The sequence below is a fragment of the Etheostoma spectabile genome, chromosome 8 (genome assembly GCF_008692095.1).
Source record: "Etheostoma spectabile isolate EspeVRDwgs_2016 chromosome 8, UIUC_Espe_1.0, whole genome shotgun sequence".
Taxonomy (NCBI): Eukaryota; Metazoa; Chordata; class Actinopteri; order Perciformes; family Percidae; genus Etheostoma; species Etheostoma spectabile.
In genome coordinates this window covers 9961292-9983158 of record NC_045740.1, presented here as the reverse complement: position 1 = coordinate 9983158, position 21867 = coordinate 9961292, and the positions used below count along the sequence as shown (strand labels likewise).

At 41.1% G+C, this 21867-nt stretch overlaps 1 protein-coding gene across 1 annotated transcript; it reads right to left on the bottom strand.

The window, feature by feature from the left end:
* Positions 1 to 552: 552 nt before the first annotated feature.
* Positions 553 to 21757, bottom strand: b4galnt3b (beta-1,4-N-acetyl-galactosaminyl transferase 3b). Its single transcript, XM_032523661.1, has 20 exons — positions 21210 to 21757; positions 18234 to 18289; positions 18038 to 18121; positions 14024 to 14119; positions 13565 to 13655; positions 13357 to 13457; positions 13199 to 13266; positions 11739 to 11817; positions 11511 to 11577; positions 11131 to 11265; positions 10864 to 10973; positions 9878 to 9978; positions 9491 to 9558; positions 8186 to 9410; positions 7517 to 7767; positions 6829 to 6982; positions 6533 to 6605; positions 6262 to 6415; positions 5217 to 5343; positions 553 to 2474 (listed from the first exon to the last, which is right to left on the bottom strand). The coding sequence occupies exons 1-20, from the start codon at positions 21343 to 21345 to the stop codon at positions 2363 to 2365; spliced, it is 3288 nt and encodes a 1095-aa protein (XP_032379552.1). The 5' UTR covers positions 21346 to 21757; the 3' UTR covers positions 553 to 2362.
* Positions 21758 to 21867: the final 110 nt, after the last annotated feature.

Here is a 21867-nt window from a genome sequence, read left to right as displayed (position 1 = left end):
GTATTGTAGCTGTTTTTTATGCACAGTGTCTCTGCTAAGCTATGCCAAGCTGCAGTATGAGATATTTTGTCACAGTCAGGATATACTTAGCCTTTCCCCTTGACTGGAATTAATTCCTTTACAATAATAAACCGTAAACACCATTATGCACGCAGTCCTTGAACCGAGAGTGTCAGTAAGATGATGGAGGGGTGACTGGATGGAGTTGACAGCTTCTGAGGAATTTATGAGCACTCGTGAGCATCTGTGAAAATGCAGTATGTGCCTGGAGTGTGGACGCCAGTGTACAGTACATTCAGACTATTATTCCCACGGTCCTAGAGAAAAAGATGAAATGGTCCTCGTGCACCACAGCTGTAGTCTCTCCACAAGTCTCTCTTAACCTGTTTTGTTGAGATAGAGGTGGTGAAATGTGGTAGGTGTGTTAGCGTAATTATCCCTAAACACACCTTTAGGGAGGCAAATTATCTGCCATACATCAACTTAACACACCTTTCTTAACTTTGACAACATCTGCACGTTCTATTCTTATTATAATGAACACATACTGTGATGGAAATGAAGGTAAGAGATTTATTCTTTAGATTTTTCAAGGCAGTGTCAGATGGGGGAAAAAAAACTCGAGAGAAGGTACAGAAGCAAAGAGAGGGATCAGGTGTATCTAAAAACAACAAAGTAAGAGATGACGGAGTAGTATAAGAGGAAACACCAAACATTCTGGCCAAACCGAAAAAACACATTTACAAAGCTTCAATGCTTTGTTACTAAAAAAACAACAAGAAATGAAGGAGGGTGACATCACACATTTCTTGGCAGTGTTACAAATCAAAACCACCAGCAAAGTCTGGCGTCAGACCAGAATTGTGTTGGGTTTATAGCACCCTGAATGACAAGTGAAACAAGTCAACATGTATTAACTTCAAAAGGCTAAGAAATGCACAACTTTGTCAAACCGGAATGTGAACAATCAAAAAAAAAAGCTGCCATTAGTCTTGTCTTAAATAACAATAAAACAATGGTATATATATATATATATAAAAAAAAAAAAAAAATAGAACTATGATAAATACACAAGGTAATTCTCAAACCATTGTTTCCTATCTGTATCCCACTGTTAGAATGGGAAGCTTCATAGACTGAGCCCAAAACAGGTTTTGAGCTATAGCAATAACAAACAATTATTCTTCTGGAAAATGATTCAATTCAGCAGGTAGAACAATAACAATGACAGCTGTCTGCCCGGACATTCTTGCCCTTAATGCTATACTGTAGCATCATTTACACATACATTTTCAATAGCTTGTCATGTCAAAAACAACATCTATTTTTTCAACTTTTCTACACAGGAATAATGTAGAGGTCATTCTACTCAACTTTCAACTATTATCTTTGGTAAGAGGCAGGGCTAGAATAGGCAGAAATTCTCATTGTTTTAGTTTTTTGATATTAGATCATTATTTCATATGCCAAACTATCTGTGATGCAAAACACAAACATACTTGTCCAACCTGAATTTGATTGTCTGTCCTTCTCTGACTAAAGGATATGATCAAGAAAATCGTTTTAATATATAATTATTTTTCCAGTTTAAGGCTTTTCATGACTGTGTAGAAACAGCACTATGTAGCCCCAGCACCTGAATAACCGTCACAACAGAAGGCACATTTAATATTTAATACAACAAATAGGGACGGGCACTCAACTAAGGTACAGTTTCTGAAATGTCATCATCTCTAGAAATAACATTGAACTCAAATGAAAAAATAATCCTACAAACATTGATAAAATAAATATAAAGTTTTTCATAAGTTACAATGTGACAAATAAGGCTGTGTTTTCCACATACATAATCTGCAGTGAAACACATATATTGTCACAAACCGTTAGGTCTCATGTGCAAGACTTGTGATCTTTTATTAGGACACTTGTGTGTATACACCCTTGGAGTGTGTCAATAAATGTGTGTTTTGTCTTTGGATCAGGTCAGGTCCTTGCAGCCAGTATTGCAGATCATCAGCACCATGATGCACTGCACAGCTGTATCTTCATTTGCAATATTATTTGTCAATGAAAATTACACTCATCGACCAGTACCCTCACAGTAGTCAACAGTACATTCAGTGAAATAAACTCTGAGCATATCAGTAGTATCTCCTTAGCAACGATCTTCACTGCTACCACTTTTTTTTCTTCACAGAGATGACGTGAATGAAGACAGTATCCAATCCTATGTTACCGCCTCTGTCAGTCAACAGGTATTACAGTTATGTAGTAGGAATCAGGCCCGGACCTTAAAGTGCTCTGGTTGCCGTGGTTGTGACCGTGGCGACCGTGGTCATATTGCAGCGGGCAGGTAACAAGGTCAACTGTGGCTGGACCTCACCTGCCGGTTCCACATGCCACGTTTGGAGTGATAGTGGTGGAAGAAGTTCCTCAAGTAGATCCTCTCCACTTCCAGTCCGGCCTGAAGAATCCTGGAGCAGAGATCAGAGGAGAATTTGTTTACTTACATTTCCTTTTGTTGTGGTCACAAATGTTTTAAATGTACAATATCGTCACCTTCCTAAAATAATCGCCTAAGTCATTTTTTCACGTTTTTCAGAAAACACAAAAAACTGAACCAAATACTGAACATATTTTGACTTAGGCAGTTATACAAAGGCGTAGAATCACATGACCTGTTCAACTGAGAATGTAGGAAATGTTACCAGAGGTGGCCAGCACCATGAGGAGATGATTTAGGCAAGAAAATACGTTTTGTCAAAAAATGACTTAGGCGATTATTTTAGGAAGGTGACGATATGTAACTTTTTGCCGCTAGCGGTTTCTCATTGTAAACATAGACTTTATATGATGTTGGGAAGTTGCGTGGAATTCTGGGAGTTGTAGTTTTTATTGTTAAACATCATCACTGGTTAGAATGCATTCAAGTTCATTCATGGTACGTTTAGTAACGTTTATTCATGTCATTCTAATACAATAGCTGCATTTACCCCAACATGATTACGTTTTTCTTGATTCAATCTGTATTGGTAGCTGACCACTTAGCTAGTAAGCCAATAAGCTAACATTAGACAGCAACTGAAACCACACTATCACAATATATTTCACATGTCAATGTCACTTTTTGGATGGTTTTAACACTGAGCGGATAGGATTTGTTGTAACGCTAGCTAGTTACTCGACAAGGCTGAGAGACGAGTATTGGTGGGGATTGCCGAGGGAATCTCTGGAACGGCGAGGACGTTTGATGGCCGCTAGCTGGTTGGGGGCTAACGGTAACTAGCTACTGGTACATGTCCTGGGGCTGTTGTCAGTAGTGATGGCCGAATGATGCTTTGTGAACCAGTGTCATTATTTTCTGAGCCCACTAGACGGCACTCTCTGTTCAACAATTGGTTGAAAATATACTGAATTACAATGCCTTAGGCCTTTCTCTCAAAACCAAGAGCGCCATCTAGTGGGCTTAAAAATAAAAGACTGGTTCACAAAGCTTCATTTGGCCATCACTAGTTGTCAGCTCTCATCCCGAATGAAATCTCTTTGCGCCGGGGGAGTGAGGTAGACAAACTGGGGTGTGCTAGCTGGCACACCACTGCTAGTTAGCTCAGTGCTGTTAACCGTGGTCAAAACAATCATACTACTAATAACTTTATGAGCGTGTTGAACGGGAAGAAAAATACAATGTTTTGGTCTTAGACCTTCATCAAGTAAATTTACCCAATGTAATTAATCCCAAAATGCTGCCTTGTGGCAGAAAAACAGCATTACAGTTACGAATATGTTTTTCTGTAACGTATGATTTACAATTACTCTCGAACGTATAATCTGGGTTTTACTCCGGTGTAACACCGGCAGCGCCGCCACTAGTTAGCTTAGCGTAGTCAATGGAATCCTTTTTTGTCGGTTAGCATGTTGTGAGTAAAAGTGAGCCAAAATAAACCTAACAACAACCTAATTACTTTTTGTGGCCTGCGTATTCACAACAAGTAAAAATAGCAATGCAGATTAAGACTAAACGATTTTCTAGGCAGATATTGATTTGGGACTACATAGGGTAGAAGCACAGCCGAAGCACTGCTACATGGGCGCAGAGATCACGCAGAACCTTAAACCCCCCCAACTTACGTCAACACACCCGCGTGAATAACTGGCTATTTTTCCTACAGTAGACAGTGAATGGCAATAAACATGGCGGATTTTGTGAGAGATGAAGAGGATGACTTCTCAGACAGTCAAGATCCAGAAGCATACCTCTACGAACCAAAGTTTTCAGAAGAGGACCTGCATGCTTTGGAAACAGAACGAGAGGAGGAAGAGGTTGCGATCACTTAACAGCCCGAGGACATGAGGCATCCTGCAGTCCTCGACTTTTTTTTCAGTGTGATAAAGTCAACTGGGAGAAATGCAGAATGGACCCAATAAACAGCTGCCCACAGAGTAAGTGATTACTGTAAACATGACACATGGTTATTTACGGGATAGATCGACCCATATTAGACCTGATATCTCGGCGCCCATATAGCAGTGCTTCCACCCAATATGGTCCCAAATCAAAATCTGCCTGGGAAATCATCTAGTCTTGATCTGCATTGTTATTTGTACTCCATGTGAATACACAGGCCACAAAAAGTAATTAGTTTTTTTTTTTGTTGGCTTACTTTTACTAACAACATGCTAACCGGCAACAAGGGATTCCATTCACTACGCTAAGCTAACTAGCAACGGCGCTGCTGGTGTTGCATCGCACTAATACAAAGCATGCACTGAGACAAAAAAATGCATCGGCCCACCTATCTACAGCTAGGGGAGTTGGTGATAAGTTCTATTTCAACAAACGGTGCCGTATTCCTTTGTGATACCCACTTCGGAATCCACTGCTTTAGGGAAATAAAAAACAACCCAAGTATACTCTCACATTGTTAAGCAGCATATGTCTGTCATGTTAATGCGTTCCAGAGCTTATTTTTTAATGTCTCCATCTACTACAGTCAGTGTTTACCCACGCTTCCCAGAGTTATTTAAAACAATTAAGAACATGCATTAACTTGTTACACTCAGTCCGTGCAAGTGGAGAAACCATTATCACATGTCAGTAACAACAGCTACTTTAAAATGTTTTCGAAACTTTTTTTTACAAAAATTTAATGAAAACAGAAATTACAAGTAACAAACAAGTCTATCCATTAAGTAACAATTCAAAAGGGAGGACAAACCTGTCGAGAAGCTCCCAGTCTTCTCCCCCCCAGCGGTCCGTGAATTCCCTTGTGTTCATTCCTCCCACTGCGTCCAGATCGGACTTGTAGATCCCCAGCAGGCCAAAGCCATTGACCTCCCAGTAACCTGCAACACAGAAGGTATGGCCACATTTTCATTAAAATGTCATGTCGGTAACATCCACACTTCTCCTGAAAATGCAAAAACTGCATTAATTTTAGTGGTTTACCATGACCAATGCCTTTGTTTTAATATCATATCATCTCAATGTCAGAAAAACATTATTTCTTTTAAAAATCTACACCTGCCACTTGTTAAAACGTGGCAAATCTGAGTGTGTGTGGCTGTAGGCAATAAACCAATCCGACATGTCAAGGCAAGAACAAAGACATTAACTCGAAGGTTTTTGCGTCGATTCCCCCCTACCGCTGGGGTCACATCTAGCTTTTCTAATGACTGAATCTCCGAATTGACAAAGAAGCAGTGGAAGAGTGAGCTTCCTAAGACGGGTTAGTAGTAACACAAAGAAAAAAGAAGGGTAGTGACAAAAATTTGCAATAATCATCATGTATAATCAGCATTAAAAGGCATGTGCAGGCAAAAACAACATAAATTGGCTCGAAATGGTAACTAAACTGGTTACTAAACTGGTTAAACCAAACCAAGTATTGAATGGTTCCTTCCTTTCCACTTTAAGACTAAATTAGCTGTCTTCTGTTGTGTCTTCACTGTCTGTCACCCTTTTTGTTGTACATCTAACAGGGATCCTACACTCCTACACAATAATTTCTCACTGATTTAACATCTTCTTTGTCATGTTAAAGAACTTAAAATTGTCAATTTTGGAGTAAATTACAACTTTGTTTTAAGCATCAAACTACTGCTATAAAAACATTCCATTAAAGGATTTTTGATAAATATGACTCAAGTATTAAAGTTTTAGCTCTACTAAAAAAATGTTTATAGGGTTAAGGTTAGTAACAACCTTAAAATGAACTATGGTCACATTAAAATAGAACTAATGATGTGTGTATCTGCGCCTACCTCTGGCATCTAATGGCGTAGCTCCGCAGTCCAGCCTCAGGACTATTGGAGCAAAGGCCATGTATCCCTCCACGCAGTGCTTCCTGATTGAATCGATGATAGAGGGAGGGAAATGGATGTGGAGATCACAAAGAAACACAATGCTGTGGTCATCCTGAGGGAGAATGAGGGGGGAAATGTATATGTGAGATGTACGATAGTATTACTGTCTTTTCACACATCTGTCACTTCATCTTGTAGCTTTATTGCCAAATGATGTAACAATACTCACATTTATAAGGTCAACACCTGCTTGCAGACCGGCAGAGCGCTCAAAGTTCCCGCTTAGCTTTACATACTGGTACCTGATGAATTTCACAGGCATATTTATAGTACATACATATCCTGTGTGATGAGCTTCAGTGTAAAAGTGTAATACACACACACACACACACACACACACACACACACACACACACACACACACACACACACACACACACACACACACACACACACACACACACACACACACACACACACACACACACACACACACACAACACACACACACACACACACACACACCTGGGGAGTGAGGATTTCTGTAGAGCCTTCCTCACATCCATGTCAGTGCTGTTGAAGTCAGCGATGATGAGTTCAAAGTTGGCGTCTCTAGTTTTTCTGAACAGTTGTTCCATGTCCACAATCAGCTGCTGCACCCACCGGGCCTGGTTTTTCACTGAGAATTGTGCAGACGAATGATCAGTTATTGAGGTAATGCATAAATAGACAAAAGGGGAAAAAACATCAAGAAAAATGCACTGTCAAACTGAATGGATGCTCCAAAAAAAAAGAAAAGGATTTACTAAGTAGAACTATGACATTCCCACATTACAGTTTAATCAACTATTGTCCAATATTACATCTGATGAAGACATAATCTAGAAAGTAATTGCTCTACTCAATCTTTATTTATTTTTGTTGGTGAATGTAATGGCTGTGTTGGGCATGGTTAAAGGTGGTGGCTACTATTATTATCATTATTATTATTATTATTATTACTACTACTTTTCACTATTGCAATTCCTTAATTATGTTAATTATGTGAATACTGTATAATAACATTCCTTTAACTATGTAAATACCATACATATTCACACTCCTTATATTTCTTTTTTTATAGTTCTACTCTGATATTTCTATTTGTGCAACTGCAACACAGAGTTTCCCTTCGAGGATCAATAAAGTATTTCTGATTCTGACTCTGATGTACCCGGTACTATGAAGTGGACGGTGGCAACAGGATTCCAGCGAAAGCCCACCGGGTTACACAGCACCAGCTGAGGTTTCGGCCGTTGGAAACTGCTGCGTTGCCTGCTGTGGCGAATCAGAGTGTAGATGTAGTATGACAGGCGCAGCAGCTGGCCGTTCACATCTTTCAGCTCCAGCTCCAGAAGGTAGCGGCTGCCCTGAACCCCGTCCATGCGCTTCACTATGTTAACCACACGGGACAACGTAAACCGCCTGCAGGAGAGAGAAAATCAAAAAACACAGTGAAATTTGCTTCAAAACAATGATGCAATCTATGCACATGATTGTACTTGCTAATAAATTATATTGGAAGGGGTATTGGTTCCAAGATGTGACATACTTAATCAATAACTAGTGCAAAACTTTCATGACTGACATGTCGGCATTCGTTTCTCACTTAGGTCAGGGGTTTCCAACCTAAAATTATTCAAATGTATAAATTTGAGAAGGGCAGGTCACAACTCGCAGACATAAATCTTGCCGAGGATAACCAGAGAATTATGTTTGACTTTTTACCCATTTTAGATATTATGGAGAAAGAAAAAAAAGTTAAAATCAGGCTGATTCCTGCTATAAATGCATTTCATGATTCAAGTGATAAGTCATGGATGCATACAAATACAGTACTTACCCATGGTGCTTTTCATTGAGCTGGTCCATAAAAGCGTTGACCAAGGGCAGAGCATCACTGGAGTGGAGAAGCAGGTTGCCTGAGATGTTGCAGCGCAGCTCGATCCAATCTGATCGATGTGCTTGAAGGTCCAGGTGGCTGATCTGGAAGGTCTGGCTCCAGTTGACCTCAGTGTCAAACACCGGCGCAGGGGTAAAGTCCTCATCATCCGCACCTTCAAAGTCTACGCCTGGTCCCCACAGAGAGTCTCTTGCACTCTCCCGCCTGTAATGAACCTTGTCATCTTCCCTCGCTTGGTCCTCCACTTCTTTCATATCCGACTGCTTTTTGTCCATTTTGCCCTTAGCACTCAACTTTTCTCTGTAGATGCTATTTCCTAGACCCTGTCGAGGCATTTTCATCCTAATCTCCTCATCCCTGAAGTCTTTGCTGGTATCTCTGTCCCTCTGATTTAGCCTCCCTACAGGGCGGCTCGTGTCTCTCTTGGGAGTGGCAGAACGCTTTGTGGTGGCTGGCTCGAGCTCTCCGATTACAAACCTCCATTGCTTGGCAACTGCGGGTTTTTCAAGCAGAGCAGTATCCCTCTCTAGAGAATGACGCTTTGAGTCTTTGTGTCTCTGGATTTGGGTATGGTTAATTCCACGGGACCTCTGGATATTATGCTGTTTAGAATTGAGCTGCTCTGACAGGACTGCTGGTCGTTCCTTTGCTTTAAGCTGCTCCCTGTCCACTGGTCTCAAATCGGCCTTTACTGATTTGGGCATTTGTCTCTTTGCTGGTCTTAACCTTCCTTTTGGTTTTATCTGTTCTGCTTTTTTAACCTGACTCTCTGGCTTCATCTCTATCAGGTTTTGTTGCAGGGGCGGGTGATGTTTTGAGACTTGTGTTGACTGCAGAGGCTCAGCTTGTTTCTGTGGCTCTGGCTGAGGCTGTGGGACACTGTCTTTCCCTTGCCTCCTCTGCAACTCCTCTGTATGAGGCTGCAACTCATTTATGTGCAGTCTTGTGTCCGAGCTGTTCTTCAGCATGTTGTTAGTTTCTTGCATGACTAAGGAGAAGAGTTTGCGCCTGCGTCTCTGAGCATAATCATCATAATCATCACCATAATCTGGGAAAAGGGCGTTATCCACCTGGTCCGGCCTGGCTTCCTTTTCTCTTTGATAGGCTTCATTGTCAAACACATCCTCTTCATCGAGCATTGATTTCCTCCTCTTGAAACCAAAATCTAACAGAAAAGGAGAGTGTTATGGAATGACTATAGAAGTAACTTAATTTATTTTTAATTAAAAGCAAAGGACAAAATACCTCGTCCTGTATTTCCTTTTCCCTGCATATCAGGACGATCTAATCTCATGTATCTAGAGAAACCAAACCTAAAGACAAGAGGACAAAACACACAATTATGCAAAGATTTAGAAGAAGTGAATTAGCCGGATGTTACAATAATATCAAAAATCAGATTCCAGATGGGACTCTCTCTCAAAAATAAAAAGAAAACATTTTCATCTTCCGCTGTGAAAATATTCTCAGTAGATTGAAGGGTACAGCGCCCTCTGATGGTAGTATTGTAAACATACTTCTAATTCTAGTCTGGCCTACAGTATGCAATTTCATTTAGTAGAGAATGTCACAATAAGTGTAAGGACATATGGACCTATAATGTATTTGTCACATTTATCCCTGGTGTCTTACATCTTCATGTAGTAGGGGCTTTCGGGGTAGAAGCAGCTGCTCTCTGTCTCCATGTGTGTAAGTCGGGTGTAGTCTTTGGGGTGGATGTAGGACATGTGGACCTGGGGAGATGAAATGAAAGGCTGGTAAAGCTACAAGCTAGCTGATGAATCATGAGACCTTGTATAATATCCGACCCCCCATGCACAGGGATCCAACAGGTGTGTGCAGAGCTGAGATTTAAAAAAAAAAGAAAATCATGCATGTTTTTTTTGGACGTATACCAGATTTCAGAAGTGATGTGAAGTAAGATGGATACTCATACTAAAATAGTCTAACGGCCTACTACCTTAGCTTAACATAAATATTTGAAACACGGTGAAACAACTAGCCTAGCTGTGTCCAAAGGTAGAAAAATCTTTTATCTTCTAAAGGTCACTAATAAACACTTTATAACTCTTTGTGGTTATTTAATCCACACAAAAAGCAATGTGCAAAAAACAACATGTCGTCTTGAGGGGAGTTATATGCAGACATGTGTGACATCCTGGAGTTTTGTTGTCACTAGGACGTTGCTGGGAAACCAACACTTCAGGTAGTCAGCACAAAGTTACAAATAATGAGATTGAGATTGTATATTTAACTAAGTGAAGTCAGAAGCTGTGCTACTAAATGTTTTAATGACTGGTGCAGAATGTCTTGATCCTCTTTAAATTGGTCCTCAGAGGACATTATGTACGCAGGCATAATTTAGATTCTTGCTGATTAGAACACTGCTCAGCACAACAAGCCCACATTTAAAAACAAAATAATAGAGGTCCATGAAAGATGGAAAAGCTTCTTGTGTCACTCTGGAGCAACATAAACAAGAACAATTGCTTCCACAGTGTTATCCCAACACTATTCAGAGCCTGTTGTGTGTGAATGATGAGCTCTGAAGAATAATGTGGGCTGGAGCTTAACCAGCAAAAATGTAAGTGAAATTAACAAATTACATAAATACATACAAACTGCAGTCCTTGGTAGCGGAGGAGAGGAAAGTCTTTTATTGTGTAGCTGGGTTTATACGAGCAGTCAGGCAGGACATCTTGTAGAAACTTGCTGTTTATCAAAGGCACTGCAAACAAACACACAGATGTGAGATAAGATTAGATGTACATTGATTGGAAGGAAATAAGTTACACAATACTTGCAGACGATGGTAAGAAACAGAGGATGAGGTGATTCATCTGCTGTGTCACAAAGAAATAGGGCAACAGAGAGATATCTCTCACATTGGTACAGAGTGTCTCGCGGGTCATCCCTCAGCATGTCTGCTGCAACATTCTGCTGTTTTGTGGGGGTGTGCTGGTGGCTTGCAGTCGTCTGTGGTATGTGGGCTACGTCACTCATTAACAAAGCTGACTCGTCTGTGGGAAAAAGCCACAGGACATTAGTAATGCAGCGCTTTGTATTTATTGTTCAACAACAATAACTATTGTTCCACTGACTTGATATGCATATTTGAGCATCTTTGCAGAAAAATAACGGCAAACCATTTTGGATTATGAAACACTGTGATGTTGATTCACCCTGAACTCTAGACTAATAAAGATTCACTGAGGGATGTTTTTTTTAAGCAGCAGGAATGATGTGTGGGTTTTTGTGTACTTACTAACATAGAGGGAGATGTGATTGGATTCAATAACCTGGAAACTAAAGCCTTGGTCCAGGAGCTGCCACTGTGTGAAAACCAACACAAAGAACTGCATGTCTCTTTCACTTTATCACTCACATTGCACATGAACACGAGCACAGACCTGACATGAGAGTTGGAACCAATGAAGCAAGACAAAGAATACAGAAGGGGACTTGTCTTTGACGGCTGAGTCCAACTACTTACTGCCACCTCCACATGGTCAGTCCCTCTGTCGTTTTGCTTGTGAATGACTTCGAAAAAGTACCTCCTTTGAGCAGATAGCCTGTCAGACAGTAAAAAAAATAGAAATACAAATATGTGGCTTTAAGCACAGGATCTGTGTAGGTTGTGGCTTGCTTCACTGATCTTCCATTTTCCCCCCTTTAAATGTTTTTCTTGGTGAAGTTTTTCCTCATCCAAATCAAATTTGTGATATTGGGTTATTTAAATAAAATTGACTTGACCACATACAGTATAGGCTGCAGCAGCTCCCACTGTTAGCTAAAAATCTGTGCATCAGACTCTTTGTTCTAAATTTTAAAAAAGATATTGCGTGATCAACCTCAAAAGCTCCCCTCTTGCGGTTGATCCAGCAGATATGTTTTTTTTTTTTATTAGTTTCATTGCTGGTAATATGCTGTTTTTTAATCTGAATATATTCCTGCAAATATTGACTCATTTCATTGAAACTGAAACTATTGGCAACATACAATATTTCAACAACTATTCAAACACACTTTTTAAAATCCAAACAAATCAGTACAAACTAGGCTGACAGTCATTTAAAACTAAACTAACCGTTGAACAGAATTGCTGATATTTACATTTTCTCGTGTTCGTGTCAACTGTGGTCTACATTATGTACCCAACTAAACTTCCTGCCAAGTTACAGTAAACCGTAGCCCACACATAATTTTATAGCTAGAACTGGTAGTCATTTTTTCCAGCACCTGAGCCATAACAGAAATTTAGATTTTACCGTATTAAAAACTCTGTCTCTCACATACATGTTTACATTGAAATGCTCATGCTTGGGTTCTTAGTTTAGACGTGCCTATGTTTATGCATTGGTTTCATGTGATTAAAAAGGTATTCCTGGAATTACGTTGTGCACTTGTATAAAACGTAGGGGACTTGCAACAATAATGATGCAGCAGAGGTTGCGATATCCTGACTTTTATTTCCTTGTATGAGCTTTTCAAGTTGGTCCAACAACTGAGTTTTTTTCCACCAGGAAAAGAGACTGGGTTAATTACTGAGCTTTACCCAGTAAGATTTAATATTTATTTATTTGACCAATACACATTTATCAACATGTCTGAAAATCTACCAGTGTTAGCCAGTCAGCTAAATGTCAACTGTACGAATACTCTGTTACTAATAACAGCCAGATATATATATATATATATATATATATTCTCTCTCACACACACACACACACACACACACACACACACACACACACACACACACACACAACACACACACACACACACACACACACACACACACACACCACACACACACACACACACACACACACACACACACACACACACACACACACACACACACACACACACACACACACACACACACACACACACACACACACACACACACACACAGTCTACCCACATAGTGGACAGCAGATGTGAACTCACCAAACTGGTTTAGAGATCTGACTGGCATACTTCTCAAACTCTCCCGGGGCTGTCCATTCTGTGCCAGTCTAGAAAAAGAAAGCCCACATGTAAACACATATTACAGAGAGTATTATGTATAAGGTCATGCAACTTGAGAAGATGACAGATGTGCGAACCTTTCCAACCCATGCCAATATGTGCAAGTTAAGGGGAGAGTCATCTGTGCTGAGCCACAATTCAGAGTTGTCATCAGAGCTCAAAGCAAACACAAACTCTCCTGAGAGACAAGCAGAAAAAAGGAGACATGAGATAAAGAGACCGATTGAGTGAGATGTATTGCATGCGTGCACTCAGTAACAGACAGGTAAAACGTATTTGCTGTACCGTCAGCATATGGATGTAGATATCCAAATATCCTGAGCCCGTAGTTTGTCCACTGAGGAGAGATAGCCAGCTTCTGCACTGTAGTCCTGGACTGAAAGAGCGAGGAAGGGAAACACCGAGAATCAGTTATAATGTTTACTCAAAGTAAGACTACATCTTGAGCCCAAGGACATGAGGATCTAGCACGTGGATGTAGAATGCACCTCTGAGTGACAACCGTGTGTGTGTGTGTGTGTGTGTGTGTGTGTGTGTGTGTGTGTGTGTTTGACTGCGGTTGTGTCAGAGTGTGTGGTGGAATGTCTTTGCACCACGAATGCCTGAACAAAATTTCATGGCAATCCATCCAATAGTTGCTGGGAAAAGAAATGGTGGACCGACCAACATTACCATTCCTAGAGCCATCAGTTAACCATGATTAACGGAAACTGAGTGAACTGAGAACATTCGGGTTTGACTCACATGAGGATACAGCGGGTAGTGCAGGTTTTTGTAGAGGTCAGCTGTACAACTGCCACACCAGTCCTCAAAGACGTGCAGATTGGCCTGTCCCTTGTACTGCAGGAAGAAAAGAGAGTGAGGACAATGTTAGGAACACACTGGTATTTTTGCTGCAGTCAGTCAGCAGCGGGACAATTCAGCATCTAGCCTTAGTACTATGCAAACTAAAACCAACAAATACAGACCTCCTTAAATACCACTTGACAAGACAATGACAGGACTACTGGTTTCAACTGTCACCCAATTCCAACAATCCACTCCACTTCCTGTGTACAGACACGTCTTATTTAAAGAGTCGGTTCAAATCGGTATCTAGCCAGGAACCTAGTTTTGGTTTTATATATTTGCTCAGGTTTTAAAATACCCAGCTCCAAGATTTCTGGCCTTACCCCAATTATATGGAGGTGAATTGAATTTCATTTGTGGTGCTCAAGCTTTATCAAATTACATTAAAAAAAGTTACAAATCACATCACAGAAATCCAGTATTCTGGAATAATCCACAGATTTGATTGTGATGGAAGTTTATTAATGCAATTTTTCAGTTTGTTTGAATTAGGGTGGTGACAAAAACCTCAAATATCTCACAATCTCTGCAAATGACAAAACCAAAACTATTTGCAAAGCTGTAAAACACTAGAGACATATCATGCTCAGTCTAAGGTTCATACTTTTAGTAGATTGTGTTTACATGCTTTAATGTTCACAAAACACTATTTTTTCTTAATTGTCTGTCAGAATATATACCTGTGTTCACTCTTCACCTTCTGTCTGAAACGCTCCGTTTTAGCGCCTGTCTCTTTAAAGCCCCCTCCTGAAAACCCCCAGTCTGCTCGATTGATTTGCAAGACAAATATGGAGCACCTTTGCAAAGATAGTTCTCAAGCCCTGGGTGAGATACTCAGATGGGGGGGCGGTATATTCCAATGAGCCTGCCTGTGACATAGGAAAGGGACCCAAATCGGATTTTTCTGATCTAGGCATCTAGCATCAAAACTGACTGGGTTGTCTTATTTCACAGTTTGTGGGTTGTAAGGCACTCCAGATAGCAAAATGTATGTGCAAATGCACTGAAAAAGGTAGTTTTTCATGATATGTCCCCTTTAATTGAGTAATTATGTTTCATTTGTTATTTGGGTAAGTTGATCTTTTAAGTAAGATATATTTATACAGAGGTAAAAGGGGTGGATCACAGGAATTGTTTGAAAATGGAAATAGCTGTGAAATTGCTTTTCCCCCACCTCCAATCACTTCGATGAAAGTCTGCAGGAAACACACACGTAAAAAAAGAAGCAGTCGAGTTTCAGGAGAGGCCCAAATGTCCTGTAAACATACACCTCTATGACATCTGTCAAAGAGCCATGTTATCGGATATGTGTGTACCGATGCAGCACAGAGGCAAAATGATGCAGGTAAAGAGCCAAAGCCTTTGGTATTACCAGTCCAATAGTTCATCAAATTTCATTAGTGGTCAAGCTAAACGCTCTGCTGTCATCAGCAGTTTAGTTAAAGGTTGGCGAGACCCAGGCTTCGAAGGCTCAGTGCTGCAATTATTCACCAAGCCTCTTTCCCTCGGTTTTCATGTCTGTGATCAGAGGCCACTTGACTAGGAGTCCGAGGAGCCCATATGCTGTCAAACTAAAAATAATAATAATAATAATTCAAGCATGGCTTGGCTGCACCCTTTCCTTCCAAACAGCATGTAATGGTCCTTTAAACTGTTATTGCTGTACCCCCTGGTTACAGCTTCACAACTGTGAAGAATGGGTGCTCAGATGCTGTTGGTAGAGCGGGCGCCCATATATAGAGGATTACTCCTCGACGCAGTAGGCCTGGGTTTGACTCCGACCTGCAGCCCTTCGCTGCATGTCATTCCCTGTCTCTCTCTCCACTTTCATTTCTTCAGTTGTCCTGTCAATAAAGGCCTAAAAATTTCCCAAAAAATAATCTTTACAAAGAAAAACAATTGTGAAGTTGAGCTTTTCTTTTAAAACTGAGTATCTGTAGGTTTAGGATTTGGAAATTTGAAGACTTTGAAAAACTGTGATGGTATTTCCAACTTTTCTGGAAATTAAAGTAAAAAAAACATTTATAGTAGAGCCAGACACACAAGAGCTTTCCCCAAACATGAAACGTTGGGTACAAGCAACTGGCCAAAGCACAGCACTGCTTAAAGGTGCCCTGCCACACAAATCCATTTTTACTTGCATTTTTTAAAATATGTTAGGTTCATATGTGTTTGTGTTATGTTGTGAATGTGAAAATGAACTGCTACCTCCTCTGTCAACTCTAGCCACTGAAAAGAAATAAGCGGAGAATTCAGGCCAATAACAAAAGCCGGTCAGTCTGACGTCATGTTGCCTGAGCTCGTTATTATTCATCAGTTCTCCCAGTGGTGCTGGGTAGAGGATGCTGATAGCCAGACTCTCATTGACTAGCTGTTACCCAATCAGAGTCAAGCAGCTCTTTGAATATTAATGAGAACTGGCACAAATTGAGCTGAGTCTTCCTGCATGCTTTCTATGCCACACTACAATGGCTTGAGGCAAATGGCGTTTTTCCACCGCTGGTAACAGCTCGACTCGACTCAAGTCGCCTCTACTCGACTCGACGCATTCTGCGTCCGTTTTCCGTCGCAGATTGAGTAACGGCTCAGCGTGGCTGGTCACCATAGCTACGCGTGATGATGTCATTTTCAACGCGACTTACAACAGCACGTCGGCTACTGGCCACAGCCAAAAGAAATGTTTTGTTTCAAAAGCTGAAGGAAGCAACAAAAATCACAGCTAAAAAAAAAAGGAGTTTGGGAATTCCGACGGAGTTCAGACGTCGACATGGCGGTTGTTCGCCGACACAAAAGGGTGAGTTAAGTTTCCTGGTAACGTTAGCTAAAATTTGCATGTGTTAGGGGCCCCGGTCAGTATTTACTATACGCTATATAAAGTACATGAACTTTAGCAACCGTGATTACACACCAACATGTCTGCTGTGTACTGTTTGTGTTTCAGAGCATTCACGCTTTGCAAAATCGCCGCCGCAGACCGTCTGGTGGGCGTTCGATGTCCGACCGGTGAAATCTCTGCTTCAGACCTGCTGTGCTTCGTATAATCTTTATGATAGTCATGGAGAGGCTTATGACTGGGATGCATGTGGGACAGCAGAGCCGGGGGGGACACTGTCACAGGGTGCAGAGGAAGAAGGCCGGGATGTAAGGGAGGGTTTGATGCGCTACTTAAAAAGCTTAATAAAAACTTTTCTTTGATATATTGTCTTGTTTTTTTTAAAGTAACAGTGTGCAATCTTGGAAACGACATAAAGCCCCTAATAGCTCCTAATATTGAACAGTTGATAAGTGAGAATAGTGCAGAGAGTAGATAATCTGTCGGTGTCTGGCTAGATTTTTTTTTAAATGTCCCGTTTGTTCCGGACACACACTCCGCACTCTTGTTTGCTAAAAACGCAGTCATAAGTGACGATTCTCTCCGACCAACCAGCAGTCTGCAGGTTTCCACGTCACCTTTTGGCATCGCCTTAGCTCGCTTGGAACCTCAACTGAGGTAGTACTAAAAACAGTACCTGGTAGCAGGTCCCAGGGAATTTTTTTCGTCATGGAAAACCAAAAAAGGCGAGTAGAGTCGAGGCGAGTCGAGTAGATACCACGCAGTGGAAAACCGCCAAAAGTAACCAAGGCACTACACCCATTTACACAAAAAATGTTACAAAGTCCATGGTACTTCAGACATTACCACACAGTAATGAAATACGTGTGGCAAGGCACCTTTAATAAAGGGAAAACATGATGACAGAGCAATAGAGGAGCTGCAGAAGCAGACTGCTGCAGGAAACATACCGTACACACAGGAAAATAAACAGAGGTGGGAGGGATTTGGGCAGGCCTGGGCAGGTTATTCAAAGTTCAAAAGAGGTGAGACAGAGTGTTTAGGCATATGGGAACTGTGAACACACACAAACACACCTCTGCTTTCCAGGTTTGTGGAGTGAAGCTGGACCTCCAATTAACTGAATCCTCCACAGGGTTTGGTTGATGGTCCCTTCTGACCTATAAAACACAAAGTCTTATCATGGTTTGCTCCGCCCCCACCTGCATAACCACACACCCTTGTATTGCCATATTTTCTATCACCACTTCTTTTTCCATGTAGCATCCTTACCCTGTCGTCAAGCACGGCTCTCCTCCAGCTGCTACCGTCAGCGTTAGGATTCATACCTGAGGAAGTAGTTGAAAACAAATCAGCTGACAGGCAAATATGCCTCAATAGTGACAGATGAGACTACATTCTCACAAGGTCTCTTCTGTTGATTCAAATGTATTCTAATCGAGTAACAGCATGTGGCTCAATCACTTGATAACAATTCATGTACTTCTGGTGCTACTAGATCTCCAGATTTTCTTATACATGCTTTTTTATCCATTTCTTGTTGGCTTGTGTTGCACAAACAATGGAGCCCAGTGTCCCAACGGGGTCCAACCCACCACCTGTTCCAATTCAATGCTGATAACCACGAATGTAACTCATTTTACTCACAGCTTTCAATGCTATGGCACTCGTGTGTTGGCAAACGTCTCTGGCACTCTGGCAGAGCAGATGCAGAAATGTTATTCCTTCTAACCTCTTCTGTCCTCTTTCAAATTATAGGGTAGTGTCAGTGTGTCTTTTAAAAGGAATAGTGTTGTTTTTTTTATGACCTTGTGGTGTCAGCGAGTAAATTAGGATTACAGTCCCTGTGGACTCTGCATCTGTCATTATCACCAGGGTGGAGATCTCCAAAGACACACCCTTGAAACATGTGGCAGCACACGTAACTCTAGAGTGGCGGTTAAGAAAAGCAAGAGAGGAATATTTTTTTTCTTCATCTGCACTCATCCAGTCTTCCTACCTTCCCTTCTCCTTCTAATGTTGTTGCCTTTTTGTCAGAATATTCACCACCGCATTTGTTTGATTCAATTTTTTCTTATTCTGTCATCAAATTCAATCATTTCAAAATGACAGTTGGTGCATTGTAAGGTGAAATGCAAAGCTCAAATGTTTCAGTTAATACAAAGAAATTGCTGCAGGGCTTTACAGGCTTTCAGCCTTCAAAAGGGGAACAAAAATGTCACTCTAAATAACAAAGAGACTAAAGATTTTTTCTGTGGCTATTGTATTAATTTGACATTTTGGTGTATTCTGTCTATTTTGGCAGAGCTAATCTTCTGAAGCAGTCACACAGATATTTCTACTGGACAATTTGTTTGAGTTAGAAGGATTTTAGACAAACACTGTTGCACTTGTATGTAGATTGCAATGTAATTGTAATGCCAAAGATTTTTCACAGGAAGCATTAGAGACAGGCTGGCGTAAAGTACTTATTAAACTTAACTCAACTACTATGGTTTCTTCTACAACAAAGGATTATTCAAAAACATGGGAGACGTGCCCAGTAGAACGGATCACCACATAAAAATGTCACTTGCCCATCCAGGCAGCCATTTTTCTATTGGGACATTTATTAACTGAAGCTCTTCAGACGTTATCTACTGTATGTTCTTAAGTGCCTGTGTGACCTACATGTGGGAAAAACAAGCGGTCCCTTAAAGGCCCATCTGCAGAGCCGAGCCTAACAGCACTCCTGTGGTAACCTGTGCCAACAGTGTTAATCTTTCCGTTTCTTCTCTTCTTCTTCTCTTTCTTCTTTGCAGTTTGTAGGTGATGAACGTGTTTCTGCTCTGCAGCACAGGAGGAAACCGGAACAACTGGACTCACTGAGTCCAAGAGAACGGAATAAAGACTAGGAATTATGTCCTTTTTTAAACTGTAGTGTTATGACGGACCTATGTATTTACTTTGACTCCCTTTTATGCTCTTTTTGAGTTTTGTGTCTCGTGTTTGTATAAAAAGATTCACACAGGCCAATTGTAGGATATCATTAAAAATAATCTTATGTCACCTTATTGACTATGCGTAATCCAACTAGCTTTCACACTTGATATAGAGACATGCCTAATTTACTTTTTGACACATTTGTCACCACAAACACTTGGAACATGCTGACAGTATATTCTTACGTGTCCAATGTGTCATACTTCTACTACACGTTTAGCTCTTCACATTGCTCTTTCAGCTCTGAGTGAAGGCTATATGGGGTTCTTCCCTTGACAGAAGTCCCCACTGTGTTGAGGGGGCTACAGCCCAGGAATGTGTAGATAGACGAGCCCTCCCTGTAATGTAGCTCTCTTTAGGCATGCATTTACACGTCAGGCTTTGTTAAAAGTGTCTAGTTCATGTGTTGTTACTTCTCTCTTGTAGCCAGACACCAACCTGACTATTTTCACTGTTTTCATCTCTATCCATGCCAGGGTGATGACACCCTGATGTTATACTTGGGTGTGAGTGCAATACAACAGAAGGTAGTAAGCTGAGGTGTAAATAATGCAAAGGGCAGGAAGTTTGATTACCCAGTGTGAGGCGGGCTTCCTTCTGAGTGTAAACCTACAATTTGACCTCCCCATCCCCCATATTACATTTGCAGTTATCTAAAAACATTCTACTTTACGCAATTCAACATACAATTAGTGAAGAATTATTAAATTGTAATCCACCAAAACATTCCAGCAATAAATAAGGCTAGTACTTTTGTGTAATTTCAAATATTAACAACTTTATTGTCCACATAATAAAAAAAATTGTCTTGGCAACACCACACAGCATTTATGACACTGCATTTTGTTGTGTGGAAATTACCAGCATTTTTTGGTATGTATTTTTTTTAACTGGTGCTCCTTAGAAATGAATTGGAAAAATATCAGAAAACAGGTTCGTAAATAATGCAGTCCACAACACTGCTATAAAATCGCTTCAAAAAATAAGTCAAGGAAATGAGTGACAGCAATGTTGTGTCAACAATAAGTGAACATCTTAAGTAACATAAGGAAGTTATTGTTACCGTTTCTTTGGATGTGTCACAAATTTAACCTACAGGCCTAATCCTACTGCATCCTTATATCATGCTTTTTACTTGTAGGCTAGTTACAGGTTGTTTATTAGATCTAAGCACACAGTCTATCTAAATGATGCATTACTTTAACATATGTGTGTATCACTTAAAACAGTGAGTATCAGTTTTCGGACTGGCAACCACAGACTTACTGGTATCACTGCTCCATGCTTTTGCAGCAGCCATCTCATGATAGACGGCCACAACTCCGACCAGCACAATCGCCGCGAACAGAAGATATTTGCTATTGCGCCTCAGCTTCTTCAAAGGGAAAAACGCCACAATCATCTTGGCTCTCGGGCGAAAGCTCCTCCCGAGTAATTCATCGGTCGGGTCACCCACTTTGTCATCAGGAGGGGACCGACCCTACCGCGAGTCCGTCCGTCCGCCTGCCACCCACCGGTGCTCCAGTGGGTGCGCACTACCGGCGCCTTGGATATCCCCAGTGCGCGCAGCCCCTGGTGACTCTCATGCCGTGAAAAATCCCACCGTGACTTGGGTTAGCCGGTCATCTACACTGAGCACTCTCGGTCATCTAAAACGTTCAAGGGAAGACTTCGTGCTGCTGCTTCTTGCGTAGCGCTGGCGTCCTAACCTTTGCTCCGGCTAGTTCAGCATTTTAGTGAACACGAAAGCCGCACAAACAACGACGCGAACTGTGAAATCTCACACCAACTTTCCACCACACAACTTCATGAGGGCAGACCAGAATGTATACAGTCGCTGGGGCAGACAAAAGACGCCTGAAAAGATCGGAACCGAGACCGTTGTACCTTCAAAATAAAAGCACGATTGTGTTACAGTGGCGAA